Source organism: Protopterus annectens, chromosome 16.part0 (genome assembly GCF_019279795.1).
Source record: "Protopterus annectens isolate FY-2018-M chromosome 16.part0, PAN1.0, whole genome shotgun sequence".
Taxonomy (NCBI): Eukaryota; Metazoa; Chordata; order Ceratodontiformes; family Protopteridae; genus Protopterus; species Protopterus annectens.
In genome coordinates this window covers 848,487,944-848,502,842 of record NC_056750.1, presented here as the reverse complement: position 1 = coordinate 848,502,842, position 14,899 = coordinate 848,487,944, and the positions used below count along the sequence as shown (strand labels likewise).

The 14,899-nt window shown below is 43.7% G+C and overlaps 1 protein-coding gene across 1 annotated transcript in view; it reads right to left on the bottom strand.

The window, feature by feature from the left end:
* Positions 1-14,899, bottom strand: part of PRRC2B (proline rich coiled-coil 2B) — a 3,584,159-nt gene that overhangs the window by 1,629,319 nt on the left and 1,939,941 nt on the right. The window contains exon 18 of the mRNA XM_044058194.1: positions 9,985-10,133. Within this exon, the coding sequence (XP_043914129.1) occupies positions 9,985-10,133 (149 nt within the window). The remainder of the gene's footprint in view (positions 1-9,984; positions 10,134-14,899) is intronic.

The following is a 14,899-nucleotide window of genomic DNA, read 5'->3' as shown; positions in this document are numbered from 1 at the left end:
ACATGACTGTGGTGTTGTCTGTCATAATCAGTAGTTGTCCTGGATGAAGATGGTCCTTGAAGACTGTCAGAACATTCTGTACAGCTAGCATCTCTTTCTGATTGATATGTAGGTGCATTTGATTTGGGCTCCATTGGCCCTGAATGCACCTCCCTGCCAGATGCGCCACCCAAGCATAATCTGACGCGTGTGTAGTCAGGGTTTGGGCAGCAGGGGGTGGAATGAATAACAGTCCCTTGTTTTGGTGGCAGACCTCTGCCCACCAAAGGAACTGTAGCTGCAGGCAAGGAATGATGGGAATCCTCGTTTCCAGCCTATGACAATGTTGAATCCGTAAGCTTTTTAGGTACCACTGAAGTTTCCTCATATGCAGTCTTGCATATGGAATTAGAAGAATGCAGGAGGCCATGAACCCCAAAGGCCTGCAGAATTTGCCTTGCAGATAGCTGGGTTTTTGTGGCCACCTGTTTGAAGTAAGTCATCAATTGAATTTGTTTTTCTGGCGTAAGGTAAGTCATCTGGGCAGTTGTATTCAAGCTTGCACCCAGGAATGTAATTTGAGAGGGTACCAGTCGTGATTTCTTTTCGTTTATGGTGTACCCTAGACAAGTTAGAAGCCTTTTTACAAACGCCAGATGTTTCAGCAAAGTGTCCTGGTTTTCTGCATGAATTAGACTATCGTCCAGGTAGGGATAACATTTGAATATTTCTTTGCCTGCAAAATGCAATTACTGGTGCCAGGCACTTTGTGAAGACCCTGGGCGCAGTAGATAAGCCAAAGGGCAGTTCAGAGAACTGGTAATGCAAATAGCCTGCTTTGAAGCGGAGGTATCTTCTGCAAGATTCCCTGATTGGGATATGCAGGTAAGCCTCTTAAGTCTAGAGTTACCAACCAGGCATCCTTGCCTAGCAATAGGTAGTAACTGTTGGAGAGTCAGCATCTTAAATTTTGGAATGTCCAGTGGTGTATTTAGAATGGATATGTCCAGAATTGGATGCCATGATTTGTCTTTTCAGGGTACCAGGAAAAGTCTTGAATAAAAACCTTGTACCTTTTCTGATACTGGATGAAAAGCCCCCATATTCATGAGGGGCAACTTGTTTCTGGGCCTTTGTCCACCCGCTTGGGATTGGCAACGTGTGGAAATGAAATCCGTATCCTTGGGATACTATATTTTAAACCCATTTGTCCTGGGTAATCAGTTGCCAATTTCGTGCATGAAGTGCCAGTTTTCCCCCCAAAGGGGGCCAAAAGATAAGTGCGTGGTGATTGCAGTGGAAAGTCATTGAGGCTGTTTTCCGTACGAAGGTGCCTTACTTCCAGAGGTGGAGGCACTCCATTGCTTTGTTCTATTAAGTTCCTTGCGACTGAAACCTGGAGCCTTTGGAAAGTCAGAGTTTGACCTGAGCGGCTCTAGTGGGTACTGGAAAGGACCAGTTCTTAGTAGGCCAGTGCCTAGTGAACCTGGGTGGCTGCACTTGTAGGAAATCTTTTACAGTTTGCATAGATTTAGCTTTATCTTCCATCTTTTTCAAAACGTCTTCAGTCTTATTACCAAATAGATGGTCCTGTTGTAAAGTAGCATCCAACAATTTTGCTTTAACTTGATCAGGCAGATTTTGCTCCTTGAGCCAAGCATGCCTTCTTATCACAGATCCAGTTACAGCAGCCCTGCAAGAGGCCTCCAAGGAAACAAAACCACATTGCAAAGTATGTTTTCCAACTTGTTCAGCTGAATGCAATAAATCCTGCAACTCTATTTTCCAGTCAGAAATCAACAACATTTTCTGTTTAAGTAAACCCATGACATGCTGTTGATATTTAAGCATATGAAATTGACAGTTTAAAGCCGATTGCCAAGGTTGCAGACGTGTAAACCTTCTTACCCCATCTATCCAGTGCCCATGGAATCTCCATCAGAAGGTGTAGGATTTTTAGCAGTAGAAGCCTTAATGCCCTTGGGACCCTGAGAAATGGTTTCAGGGTCAGCAGTAGGGTTTTTAAAGAGGAATTTGTGGGAGTCAGGAACCTTGTAATATCTGTCTGGCTTACTAGGAGCCGGAGGCAGGGAATCAGGAGTCATACTGGACTCTGAGAAAACATTATCCACAATGTCTAATACAGGAGGTACAGCCAAAGGCCTATGCTGAGGAAGGAGGAGGAAATCCCAAAGTCTCTTTTTAGATTCTGAGAAATCCTGACTCTCCCAATGAAAGTGTTCCCTTAAGGTATGCAAAGTTTTTCCAAAAGAAAAATCCTGAGGAGAAGCAGAAGGGATGGAATCTTCTGCATCAGATTCCTCATAAGTGGGAATAGATAATTCCTGATCAGAAGAGGAATCAGAAGAAATAGAAACCTGATCTGAAGATTCATAGTCAGTGGCTTGCATAGCCCTCTTAGCAGGAGGGGGATGGGTACCCCTGATCAAGGTAATTAAATCCTCAGCCATTTTGATAATTTTTTTTTTTACGCATTGGTGCCTGTACACGTAGCCCAAGCATCGTTTTTTTAGACATAGAAGTAATTTTTGGCCTTAGTTTTGAAGATGGCGTTGGTTTAATATACAAATCTTTAGGCCTGAAAACACCCTCAGAAGCCGGTGCCTGCTCAGCGGCTCCGGACCCATCCAAGGTAGAGACATCCGCGGATCCAATTCTTAAAGTATTTCGCGACATACCGGACTCCGAATGGGTCTCAGTAGAGGCCTGCAAATCAAAAGTGGGTATCAGGGGCTGCGAAAGCACCTCACTGAGTACCAGCGAACTGGTGACTGGCTTAGAAGCTTCGTCGTCTGTTTTGGACCTCGACAGTCTCTGTCATTTTCTTTGCGTTTTTTAGGAATCCTGGTAGTCGGATGGCTAACCAACGACATTTCTGGATAGTGAAATCTCGAGACAAAATATTTATAAGCAAAAATATACAGACGTTTACTAGTGTGTTGATTAAATTTAGCACAAAACTGACAGCAAGGCACGTTGCGGTCAGGGCCTAGGCAAGGAATACAGTACAAATGAAAATCCTTAGGAGGTATTTGCTTCCCACAAGTAATACAATTATTAACTTTTACTGACATCGGTAAGGAGCAAGAAAAAGTTTCCCCAACGGGGTACTTAGTTTTTAGTTGAAGACTTTGGTTCTGAAACTTGAAAACGAAAATTTCAGGAGTCGGCCGACCGGCACTTTGGGAACTGCTTCTGCTTCGGGCACCGCGCGGCAAGAAAGACTGATGTAATGGTGTCAGCTGCATGTTTTATACCCCTGATGACCTGACACCGTGGAAGAAGGGACAGCAACCGATGCAGGACCCAAGACTTTACTAATCAGGCCGACTGAGGGCAACCTACCAGCAGATTACCCAAATGTAATGACTGCAACAGAGAAACATGAAGAACATCCAGGACTGCAAAAGTGAATACACTCTAACATCTACATTTATGGTAAGTGTACACAACTGTATTATGTTCTTCGTGTTTCACTGTTGCAATCATTATATTTGGGTAGATTCCCAAAGCTAAGGTTGGGAGAAGGAATTTAAACAGAATTAGGACCAGCTATAAGGCCCTGCAAGACTGCAGTGACAAACCCAGCTCTGGATTTAAAGAAAATTGGCAAATGATGATGCTTGGTGAAAGTATGTACAGAACTCCAGGTAGCAGCTTCTAGGATTGTCCCTAGTAGGGACGCCCCAGAGAAAGGTTGTAGAGGTAGATGCAGCCCTGGTTGAATGGGGTCTGATGCCCTGTGGAATAGGTTTTCCATGGTGCTTATAGCAGAAATGAATGCAGTGGCCTATCCATTTTGAAATGGTTTGTTTTGGTTTGTTTTGAAATAGCTTTCCCCGCTGTCCCTGCAGCAAATGCCACAAGCAGTTCTGATTTCCTTTGAGTTTCAGTCCTGTCCAAGTAGAATCTAAGCTGTCAGTGTACATCTATAGAGTGCAGTATCCATTCCCCTTTGTTCTGTGGGTTAGGAAAGAATGTAGGCAAATGAATAGACTGATTAAGAGCCACACTGGATAACACCTTGAGCATGAAGGAGGGATTGGATTTGAGGGACACCCTGTCTGCTTAAAAGATTATGAAAGGTTCCACTGCCATAAAAGCCTGTAATTCAGATACCCTTCTTGCAGAAGTGATTGCTAAAAGGAAAGCTGTTTTCCAGGAAAGAAATTTTAAACCTGCAGTAGCAGCTGGCTCAAAAGGAGGAAGAGTGAGTTTCTCCAAGACAAAGTTAAGATCCCAGGCTGAAGTTGGAGCTCTCCTAGGTGGCCTTAAATTTTTGGCCCCTCTGAGGAACTGCTTGAGCAGTGGGTGAGAGAAGAGGGGAGGGCTCTGTGCTATAATGAGCTGAAATGGCTGAGGCATGAATTTTGATGGAGGAAAAGGACAATCCCTTATGAAGCATCTCAGTCAAGTATTGTAGAATCTGAGGTAAATTGGGCACTGCTGCGTTCATTCCTTGAGAATGGTTCCAGACACAAAATATTTTCCATTTTGCAGCATAAGATTTTCTAGTACTAGGTCTCATTGCCTCTAAAATGATATCCATCACTGATTTACTGAGGGGTGGTAAAGGAGAGATTAGGTAATTAGCCAGGCTGCTAGGTTCAGGGTTTGCAGCTGAGGGTGCAGAATCTGGTTCTCCTGCTGAGCTAACAGGGAAGGAGTCTGAGGCAGGTGCCATGGAGCCAAGCGTGACACACGGCGCAAGAGGGGGTATCAGTGTTGGCGTGGCCAGTCTGGTGCAATTAAAATCGTCCTTGACTTGCCCTGTTTGATCTTTAGTACTACCTTGGAAAGCAGAGGAGGAAGCTAGCTTGTGGGGAATCCTTGTGCAAAATTTGTCCAACTGATGGTTCTGGGGGGAGGCAAATAGATATATGTCTGGGCTCCACCATTTGCTTGTCAACATGTTGAAAATCCTTGGTTCCAGTTTCCACTCATATGAGTCCATGAGGTTTCTTAGCCCATCTGTCAGTGTTTAATTTTCCTGGCAGGAACTGAGCTTGTAGGTGCACTTGGTAGCTCAAGGCTGTGTTCCACAATGTCATGGCTAGTCTGCAGAGGGGGTAAAAATGTATACCCCCCTGCTTGTTTATGTAGCACATGACAGTGGTGTTTGTCCGTCTTTACCATTAGTTGTCCTGGAAGAATGTGGTCCTTGAAGGCTGTCAGAGCATTCAGTACAACTAACATTTTCTTTTGATTTATGTGCAGGTGCATTTGACTTGGGTTCCATTTGCCCTGAATGTACTTCCTTGCCAGGTGAACCTCCCCATGCATAGTCTGATGCGTCTGTTAAGATTTGGGCAGCAGGGGGTAGTGTGAATGGTAGTCCCCTGTTTTGTTGGCAGGCCTCTGCCCACCAAAGGAACTTTAGGCGTAGGCAAGGCATGATATCCTTATTATATTATGATATAAGCACATCCTTGCTTCTAGATCCTGTGAATGTTGACACCATAGGCTTTTGAGATACCATTGTAGTTTCCTCATATGTAGTCTTGCATATGGAATTAGAAGAATGCAGGAGGCAATGAACCCCAAGGCCTGCAGTATTTGCCTTGCAGACAGCAGGGTTTTGTGGCCACTTGTTTGAAGTAGTTTGTCAAATGAATCCATTTCTCTGGCGTGAGGAAAGCCATCTGGGAAGTTGTATTCAAGCCTGCTCCCAGGAATATAATTTGTTGACAGGGTACCAGGTGCGATTTTTTTTTCGTTTATGGTGTACCCCAAACAAGTTAGTACCCTTTGAACAAAGGCCAGATGATTCAAAAGTATGTCCTGGCTTGCTTTCTGCTTGAATTAGACAATAGTCAAGGTATGGCTATATTTGAATATTTCTTTGCCTGCAAAATGCAATGACTGGAGCTAGGCACTTTGTGAATACCCTGGGCGCAGCAGATAAGCCAAAGGGCAGTGCAGAGAACTGACAGTGCATGTAGCCTGCTTTGGAGCGTAGGTATCCTTCTGCAAGACTCCCTGATAGGGATGTGCAGGTATGCTTCTTTTAAGTCTAGTGCTGCCAACCATGCATCTTTGCCTAGCATAGGAAGCAGCTGGTAAAGAGTCAGCATTTTTAAATCACTAGGAAAGTGTTTACAGTAGAAAGGTCCAGGATAGGACGCCATGTATTGCCTTTTCTGGGTACCAGGAAAAGTCTGTTAATAGAAAACCTTGTCCCTTTTCCTCTTCTGATACCAACTGAATAGCACCCATGTTTTAAAGTCAGAATACTTGATTTTGGGTCTCTGCCCACTGATTTGGGGGTAGATCTGGCCACCCGGTTGGTGTTGGTAACGTGTGGAAGTGAAATCTGTATCCTTGGGACACTAGATTTAAAACCATTTGCCCTGGGTAACGAGTTCCCAGTTTTTGGCCTACAAACCAATCTTTCCGCCTAAAGGAGCATTCAGTTGGGAAGTGCTTGGAAGTTTTAAAAATAAGTCATTGAGACAGTTTTCCATAAAAGGGGGGGGGGGGGTCTTACTACTCCCAGATTTGGGTGCGGAAACTCCCCACTGCTTAGTCTTGTGTGTCCCTTGGGACTGAAACCTGGGGTTTCTGCTGTGTCTGGGTTTGGCTTGAGAAGACCTGGAAGGGGCTGGAAAGGACCAATTCTTAGAGGGCCAGTGCCTACTTAATCTAGGAGGCTGAACTTGTAAGAAATCTTTAACAGTTTGCATAGATTTAGCTTTATCTTCCATCTTTTTAAGAACTTCCTCAGCTCTGTTGCCGAACAGGCAGTCCTGATTTACGGCAGCAGCCAACAACTTAGCTTTAACATGATCAGGCAAAGATTGCTTCTTAACCCAAGCGTGCCTTCTGAGCACAGACCCAGTAACAACATCCCTGCAAGAAGCATCTAATGAATCAAATCCACATTGCAAAGTATGTTTTCCAACCTGTTCAGCAGAATGCATTAAATCCTGTAATTCGTTATTTTCAGCAGTCAGGAATCAACATAATTTTCTGATTACGCAATCCAATAACATGTTGTTGATACTTTAACATATGAAACTGGCAATTTAAACCCTAATGGCCAAGGTTGCAGAAGTGTAAACCTTCTTACCCCATCTATCCAGCACCTTGGAGTCTCTATCAGAGGGAGTAAGATTTTTAGCAGCAGAAGCCTTAATGCCCTTGGGTCCCTGTGAAATAGTCTCTGGATCCACAATAGGATTTTTAAAAAGGAACTAGTATGAATCAGGAACTCTGTAATATCAGTCAGGTTTTCTGGGAGCAGGAGGCAAAGAATCAGGGACCAAACTAGATTCTGAAAAGGCATCATCAACAATGTCTAGCACAGGAGGTACAGCTAAAGGCCTATGCTGAGGCAGAAGTAAGAAATCCCTAAGCCTCTTTTTTGAAACAAATATCCTGGCTTTCCCAGTGGAAATGCTCCCGCAGAGTATGTAAGGTCTCACCCAAAAGAAAAATCCTCTGGAGGGGAAGCAGAGAGAATAGAGTCCTCTGCATCAGAATCCTCATAAGTAGATAAGGGCAAATCCAGACCATCACAAGAATCAGAAAAATCAGAATCCTGATCAGAAGATTCATAAACAACTTCAGTCCTAGGTCTCTTAGAAGGGGGAGGTTGGCTTCCACTGATTAGAGTTATAAGATCTTCAGCCATTCTTATTTATTTTTTAGGCATAGAGGCCTGAGCTTGCGGCCTGGGTGTCGGTTTCTTAGGCATGATTCGAGATTTTGGCCTAAATGAAGAATGAGGCGTCTGTTTAATATGCAAGACCATAGGCCTGAATACACCCACAGAAGCCGGTGCCTGCATAGCGGCTCCGGAACCATTCAAGTTACAGACATCGGCAGGTTCCACAGCTGAAGCATTTCGTGGCATACTGGACTCCAAATGGGTCTCAGTAGAGGCCTGCGAGTCAGAAGAAGCGGGTATCAGGGGCTGAGAAAGCACCTCACGGAGTACCTGCAAACTGATGACTGGCTTAGGAAAAGCGTTTTCGGCAGCTTTGGACCTCAGCGGCCTGTCTCTGTCTTTATCTTTGTGTTTTTTCGGAATCCCGGTAGTTGGATGGCTAACAGATGACATTTCTGGATAATTAAACTGAGAACAGAAATATTTAGAGGCGAAAATATACAGATGATGGATAGTGCGCTGATTAAATAAAGCACAAAACCGACAGCAAGGTACGTCATGGTCAGGGCCTAGGCAAGGAATACAGTACGAATGAAAATCATTGTGAGGTATTTGCTTTCCACAAGTAATGCAATTATTAACTTTTACTGACATTTGTAAGGAGCAGGAAAAAGTTTCCCCAATGGGGTACTTTGCTTTAGGTGAAGACTTTGGTTCTGACACTCGAAAATGAAAATTTCAGGAGTCTGCTGACTGGCACTTGTGCACTGCTTCTGCTTTGGGCACCGGATGACAAGAAAGACTGATGTAATGGTGTCGGCTGCATGTTTTATACCCCTGACGACCAGATGTCATGGAAGAAGGGACAGCAACCGACCCAGGACCCAAGACTTTGTTAATCAGGCCGACTGAGGGCTACTGCAAGCAGATAACCCAAATGTAATGACTGCAACAGTGAAACACGAAGAACATCAGCCAAGCTGAAGTTTTTGTATAAGAGCCGACTTACACCACAACTAGAATACTGCAACACAGGAATAGAAGGAGATCTGGTAGTTCCATTAAGTTTGAATGGAAGACCGGAGACAAACTGCAAATTTGAAGAGGCCTTAGTACAAATGTCACTATGGCTTGCAGTAACTCTTACAAATGTTCTTCCTCACACTGTGTTCCTTTGTTTGATAAAGCAGCTCCAAGAAATGTCAAACTGAGACGAGGCTTTTTATAAAGACAACTTTTGTGAGTTTTCATTTCCTGACCAGGAACTCCTCCCAGCTTTCATTTCACAATCAACAAAAATCAGATGCGCTGCTTGTAAGGAACAGCTAATTAGTCACCTATTCATTACAAAGCACTAAGCCTGGTGTGTCATTAAGTTCCCTCATGTTTTCCTTACTCTTGTCAACTGAATAGCACTTTCACAGAAAACAGTCATAAAATACATGTCAATTCACAGTAGAGGCAAATTATCCATTCTTGAAAATGCAGCAACATGTTCAATCTGAAATGCATACTCACTGTTCACATAGTTACCTTTGCATTGAGTAATAGTCTTATCACGAAGTCATCTGTATTTTCACACAAAATTTTATATAACATTGAAATGGTTACTGCGTTGCTTATTAATGTGCACCTCTCAGGTCTCGAACATGGACATCTACTTTCTATACATATTCCCTTACTCTATATACCTTAGTAGATGTTTACATTATGAAATATTTTGGATGGTACTCATGGCATTCCTTATAGAGTACAACAGGAAAAACGATCGTCACTGACCCTACCTGTAGGCATACACAATCTGCTCAGTTAATATTAGTGGCACTTCCATGACTAAAACCATTTAAACTCACTTGTGGCCAACCTTCTGAAAGTCACTTGCAAAAAGAAAAATAGCCTACTCCAGGCACTGTGCGTTACACTATGGTCTTTGGCGTTACTTAATGTTAGCTGAGCAAAAGGTTTCCTGCACTGCATCAGAGCTGTTTGAACTGTACTAATCAGAATTTAGGGTACGTATTAAACTAATTTCCCTGGTACTCAGTGTATCCAACTCCAGATGGTGCACACTTATGCATTTCTTGTAAGCATCTCAGCCTGCCTTCTCAGCATTACCCCCACCCACACAAAACCAGGCTAATGCCTGAGCAATAGGCAGTTAGTGGTGTGAGACCATAAGTAGTCACTGCTAAAAAAAAGCAACCAAAATTGCACAAAAATCTGAACAAACAACCCTGGTATATACCTTTTTAAAAAAAGAAATGTAATCTACAATGAACAAAAGGAAGCCACAAAAGGGACCTCAAGACCCTCTCAAAGAACAGAGAGACACTCTTAGGCTGTCACAAAAATATAAACTACTCAAGACTGCTCACCTGCATGATCTGTTCTTTCTTCCTTCTCTCTTCTTCTAGAAGGCGTCGCTGTTTCTTAGAAAAAACTTCTATAAAACCCTCCCCAATCATAGATCCCGATTCACTGTCTTCCGCAGAGCAAGATGTGGCATTGTCCAAGGCCACGAGATCTACAAACAAAACACACAACGTAGACATGACTACCAACGTACCACAGTATCAATGTACCAGTATCACGTTTTTTTATACTGTATGTGTGACGCAATACGTTTCCACATCACCAGTCCAAAGCAAACATGTCTGAGTACAGACTGCTCTGAATTGTTTTTCATAGCATACTTTCCAATATCACTATAAAAGCTACACAAAAAGCATAATTATGTCAGCAAAGTACAGTTGTGTACACTTACCATAAATGCAGCTGTTCGCGTGTATTCACTGTTGCAGTCATTACATTTGGGTAATCTGCTGGCAGGTTGCCCTCAGTCGGCCTGATTAACAAAGTCTTGGGTACTGCGTCGGTTGCGGTCTCTTCTTCCAGGACATCCGATCGTCAGGGGTATAAAACACGCAGCTGACGCAATTACATCAGTTTTTCTTGCCCCAGATGTCCGGTGCCCCCCAATGGGGAGCAAATAAAATTAAAAACACAAAAAATATATCTCCAATCCCAAAAGCAAATGCACCAAAAAGGCATTTAAACATAGTGAAAGAAAGTAGAGGTATAGCCAGAGAAAAATAAGGGGCTGGAAGGAGGGTAACCAGGACTGCAACAGTGAATACACTCGAACATCTACATTTATGGTAAGTGTACACTACTGTACTATGTTCTTCATGTTTCACTGTTGCATCATTACATTTGGGTAGATTCCCAAAACTAAGGAAGGGAGGAGGAGTTTATATAGCATTAGGGCCAGCTATAAGGCCCTGCAAGACAGCAGTGGCAAAGCCAGCTCTGGATTTAGAGAACATTGGCAAATGATAATGCTTGGTGAAAGTATGTACAGAACTCCAGGTAGCAGCTTCTAGTACGTCTCTGGTAGGAACACCTCTGAGAAAAGCTGCAGAAGTAGATGGAGCCCTGAAGTGAGATCTGATCCCCTGGGGAATAGATTTTCCATGGTGCTTATAGCAGAAATGAATGCAATGGCTTATCCATTTAGAAATGGTTTGTTTTGAAATAGCCTTCCCCTCTGCCTCTGCAGCAAATGCTACCAGCAGTTGTTCATATTTCCTTCGAGGTTTAGTCCTGTCCAAGTTGAATCTAAGTTGTCTGTGCACACCCAAGGAATGCAGAATCCGTTCCCCTTTGTTCTGTGGATTGGGAAGGAAGGTTGTCAAATGAATGGACTGATTAAGAGCCACAATGGATACCACCTTGGGCATGAAGGACAAATTGGTCCCGAGTGACACCTTGTCCGCATGAAAGTTAAGACTCCACTGCCATTAGGGCCTGTAATTCAGATATCCTTCTAGCTGAAGTGATTGTTAAAAGGAAGGCTGTTTTCCAAGAAAGAAATTTTATGTCTGCAGTAGCAGCTGTCTCGAAAGGAGGTAGAATGAGTCTCTCCAATACAAAGTTAAGGTCCCTGGCAGGGGTTGGAGCTCTCCTGGGTGGTCTCAAGTTTTTTGCCCCTCTGAGGTACTGCTTTGAGCAGAGGATGAGAGAAGAGGGGAGGCTCTGTGTTATAATGAGCTGAAATGGCTAAGGCGTGGATTTTAATGCAAGAAAAAGACAGGCCCTTGTGAAGCAACTCAGTCATGTATTGCAAAATCTGAGGTAAACTGGGCACTGCTGTGCTCATCCCCTGAGATTGGTTCCAGGCACAAAATCTATTCCATTTGTCAGCATAAGATTTTCTAGTACTAGGTCTCCTTGCCTCCAAGATGACATCCATCACAGGTTTGCTGAGGGATAAGGGTGAATTTAAGTGATTAGCCAGGCTGCAAGGTTCAATGTTGGGAGGTGAGGATGCAGAATTTGGTTCTCCTGCTGAGACAGCAGGGAAGGGGTCTGAGGCAAGTACCATGGAGATAAATGCGGCACACTGCGCAGGAGGGGGTACCAGTGTTGTCGCAGCCAGTCTGGAGCAATCAAGATCATCCTTGGTTTGTCCTCTTTGACTTAGTAAAACTTTGGAGAGCAGAGGCAGCGGGGAAAAGGCGTAGACTGATAGGTTTTCCCAGCTGAAGGACAGAGCATCCACTTTCCAGGTTTGTTTGTGGGGAATCCTTGTGCAAAACTTGTCCAACTGCTAGTTCTGGGGAGAGGCAAATAGATATGTCTGGGCTCCCCCATTTGCTGAAAATGTTGAAAATCCTTGGTTCCAGTTTCCACTTGGGTGGGTCAATGAGGTTTCTAGTTACTCCGTCTGCCAGGGTATTTAATTTTCCTGGCAGGAATTGAGCTTGTAGGTGCACTTGATAACTCAAGGCTGTGTTCCACAATGCCATGGCTAGTCTGCAGAGGGGGTAGGAATGTGTACCCCCTGCTTGTTTATGTACCACATAACCGTGGTGTTGTCAGTCTTTACCATTAGTTGTCCTGGAAGAATGTAGTCTTTGAAGGCTGTCAGAGCATTCTGTATAGCTAACATTTCTTTTTGATTGATATGTAGGTGAATTTGATTTGGGTTCCATTTGCCCTGAATGCACTTCCCTGCCAGGTGAGCCCCCCATGCAATATAGTCTGACACATCTGTAGTTAGGGTTTGGGTGGCAGGGGGGTGTGAATGGTAGTCCCTTGTTTTGGTGGCAGGCCTCTGCCCACCAGACGAACTCCAGGCGTAGGCAAAGAATGATAGGAATCATTGTTTCCAGGCAAGGAGAATGTTGACTCCATAGGCTTTTTAGATACCATTGTCGTTTCCTCATATGCAGTCTTGCATATGGAATTAGAAGAATGCAGGAGGCCATGAACCCAAAGGCTTGCAGTATTTGTCTTTCAAGATAGCTGGGATTTTGTGGCCACTTGTTTGAAATAGGTTACCAATTGAATTTGCTTTTCTGGCGTGAGGTAAGCCATCTGGGCAGTTGTATTCGAGCTTGCTCCCAGGAATGTAATTTGTTGACAGGGTACCAGTTGAGATTTCTTTTCGTTTATGGTGTACCCCAGACAAGTTAGAACCCTTTTTACAAATGCCAGATGATTCAAAAGCATGCCCTGGCTGTCTGCCTGAATTAGGCAATCGCCCAGGTATGGGTATATTTGAATATTTCTTTGCCTGCAAAATGCAATAACTGGAGCCAGGCACTTTGTGAATACCCTGGGCGCAGTAGACAAGAAAAAAGGGCAGTGCAGAGAACTGATAATGCGTGTAGCTTGCTTTGAAGCGTAGGTACCTTCTGCAAGATTCCCTGATTGGGATGTGCAGATATGCTTCTTTTAAATCTAGTGTTGCCAACCAGGCGTCTTTGCCTAGCATAGGGAGTAATTGGTGAAGAGTCAGCATCTTGAATTTTGGAATCTCTACAAAGGTGTTTAGAGTAGACAGGTCCAAGATTGGACGACATGATTTGTCTTTTCTGGGTACCAGAAAAAGTCTGAAGTAGAAACCTTGCCCCTTTTCCTCTTCTGGTACCAGATGAATAGCCCCCCATGCTTAAGAGGGAAAGTACTTGTTTTTGAGCCTCTGCCCACTGATTTGGGGGCAGGTCTGGTCACCCATTTGGTGCTGGTTAACGTGTAGAAATGAAATCTGTATCCCTGGGACACTATTTAAAACCCATTTGTCCTGGATTATGAGTTCCCAGTTCTTTGCATGAAGAGCAATCATTCCCCCCCAAAGGGACGGTCAAAAGATAAGTGCTTGGGAATTTTAAAAGGAAGTCACTGAGACTGTTTACCATAGGGGTGTCTTATTAAGTCCAGATTTGGAATTGGAGGCCCCCCACTGCTTGGTTCTGAGAGTCCCCTGGGACTGAAACCTGGGGTTTTTGCTGTTTCTGGTTTGGCTTGAAAAGACCTGGAAGGGACTGGAAAGGGCCAATTCTTAGTATGCTAGTGTCTACTAAATCTAGGAGGTTGCACTTGTAAAAAAACAGTTTGCATAGATTTAGCTTTATCTTCCATCTTTTTAAGAACTTCTTCAGCCTTGTTGCCAAACAGGCGGTCCTGATTTAAAGGAATATCCAACAATTTAGCTTTAACATGATTAGGCAAAGATTGCTCCTTAAGCCAAGCATGCCTTCTAAGTTCAGACCCAGTAACAGCAGCCCTACAAGAGGCCTCTAAAGAATCAAAACCATATTGCAAAGTATGTGTTCCAACTTGTTCAGCAGAATGCATTAAGTCCTGTAAATCTATTTTCCACAGTCAGGAATCATCATAATTTTCTGTTTAAGCAGTCCAATAACATGTTGCTAATATTTTGACATCTGAAATTGGCAGTTTAAAGCTCTGAGGTTGCAGAAGTATAGACCTTTTTATCCCATCTATCCAGCGCCCTGGAGTCTCTATCAGAAGGGGTAGGATTTTTAGCAGTAGAAGCCTTAATGCCCTTGGGCCCCTGAGAAATAGTCTCTGGATCTGCAACAGGATGTTTGGAAAGGAACTTGTGGGACTCAGGAACCCTGTAGCATCTGTCAGGTTTACTAGGAGCAGGAGGCAGGGAATCAGGGACCAAACTGGATTACGAGAACACATCAACAATGCCTAGTACAGGAAGTAGAGCCAAAGGCCTACACTGAGGCAAAGGAGGAAATCCCTAAGCCTCTTTTTTTGAATCAGAAAATTCCTGGCTTTCCCAGTGGAAATGTTCCCTTAAAGTATGTAAAGATTCCACAAAAAAAAAAAACCCTCAGGAGGGGAAGCAGAGGGAATGGAATCCTCTGCATCAGAATCCTCATAAGTAGGTACGGACAAATCCAGGTCATCAGAAGAGCCGGAAGAAACAGAATCCTAATCAGAAGATACATAATCAAGCTCAGCCCTAGG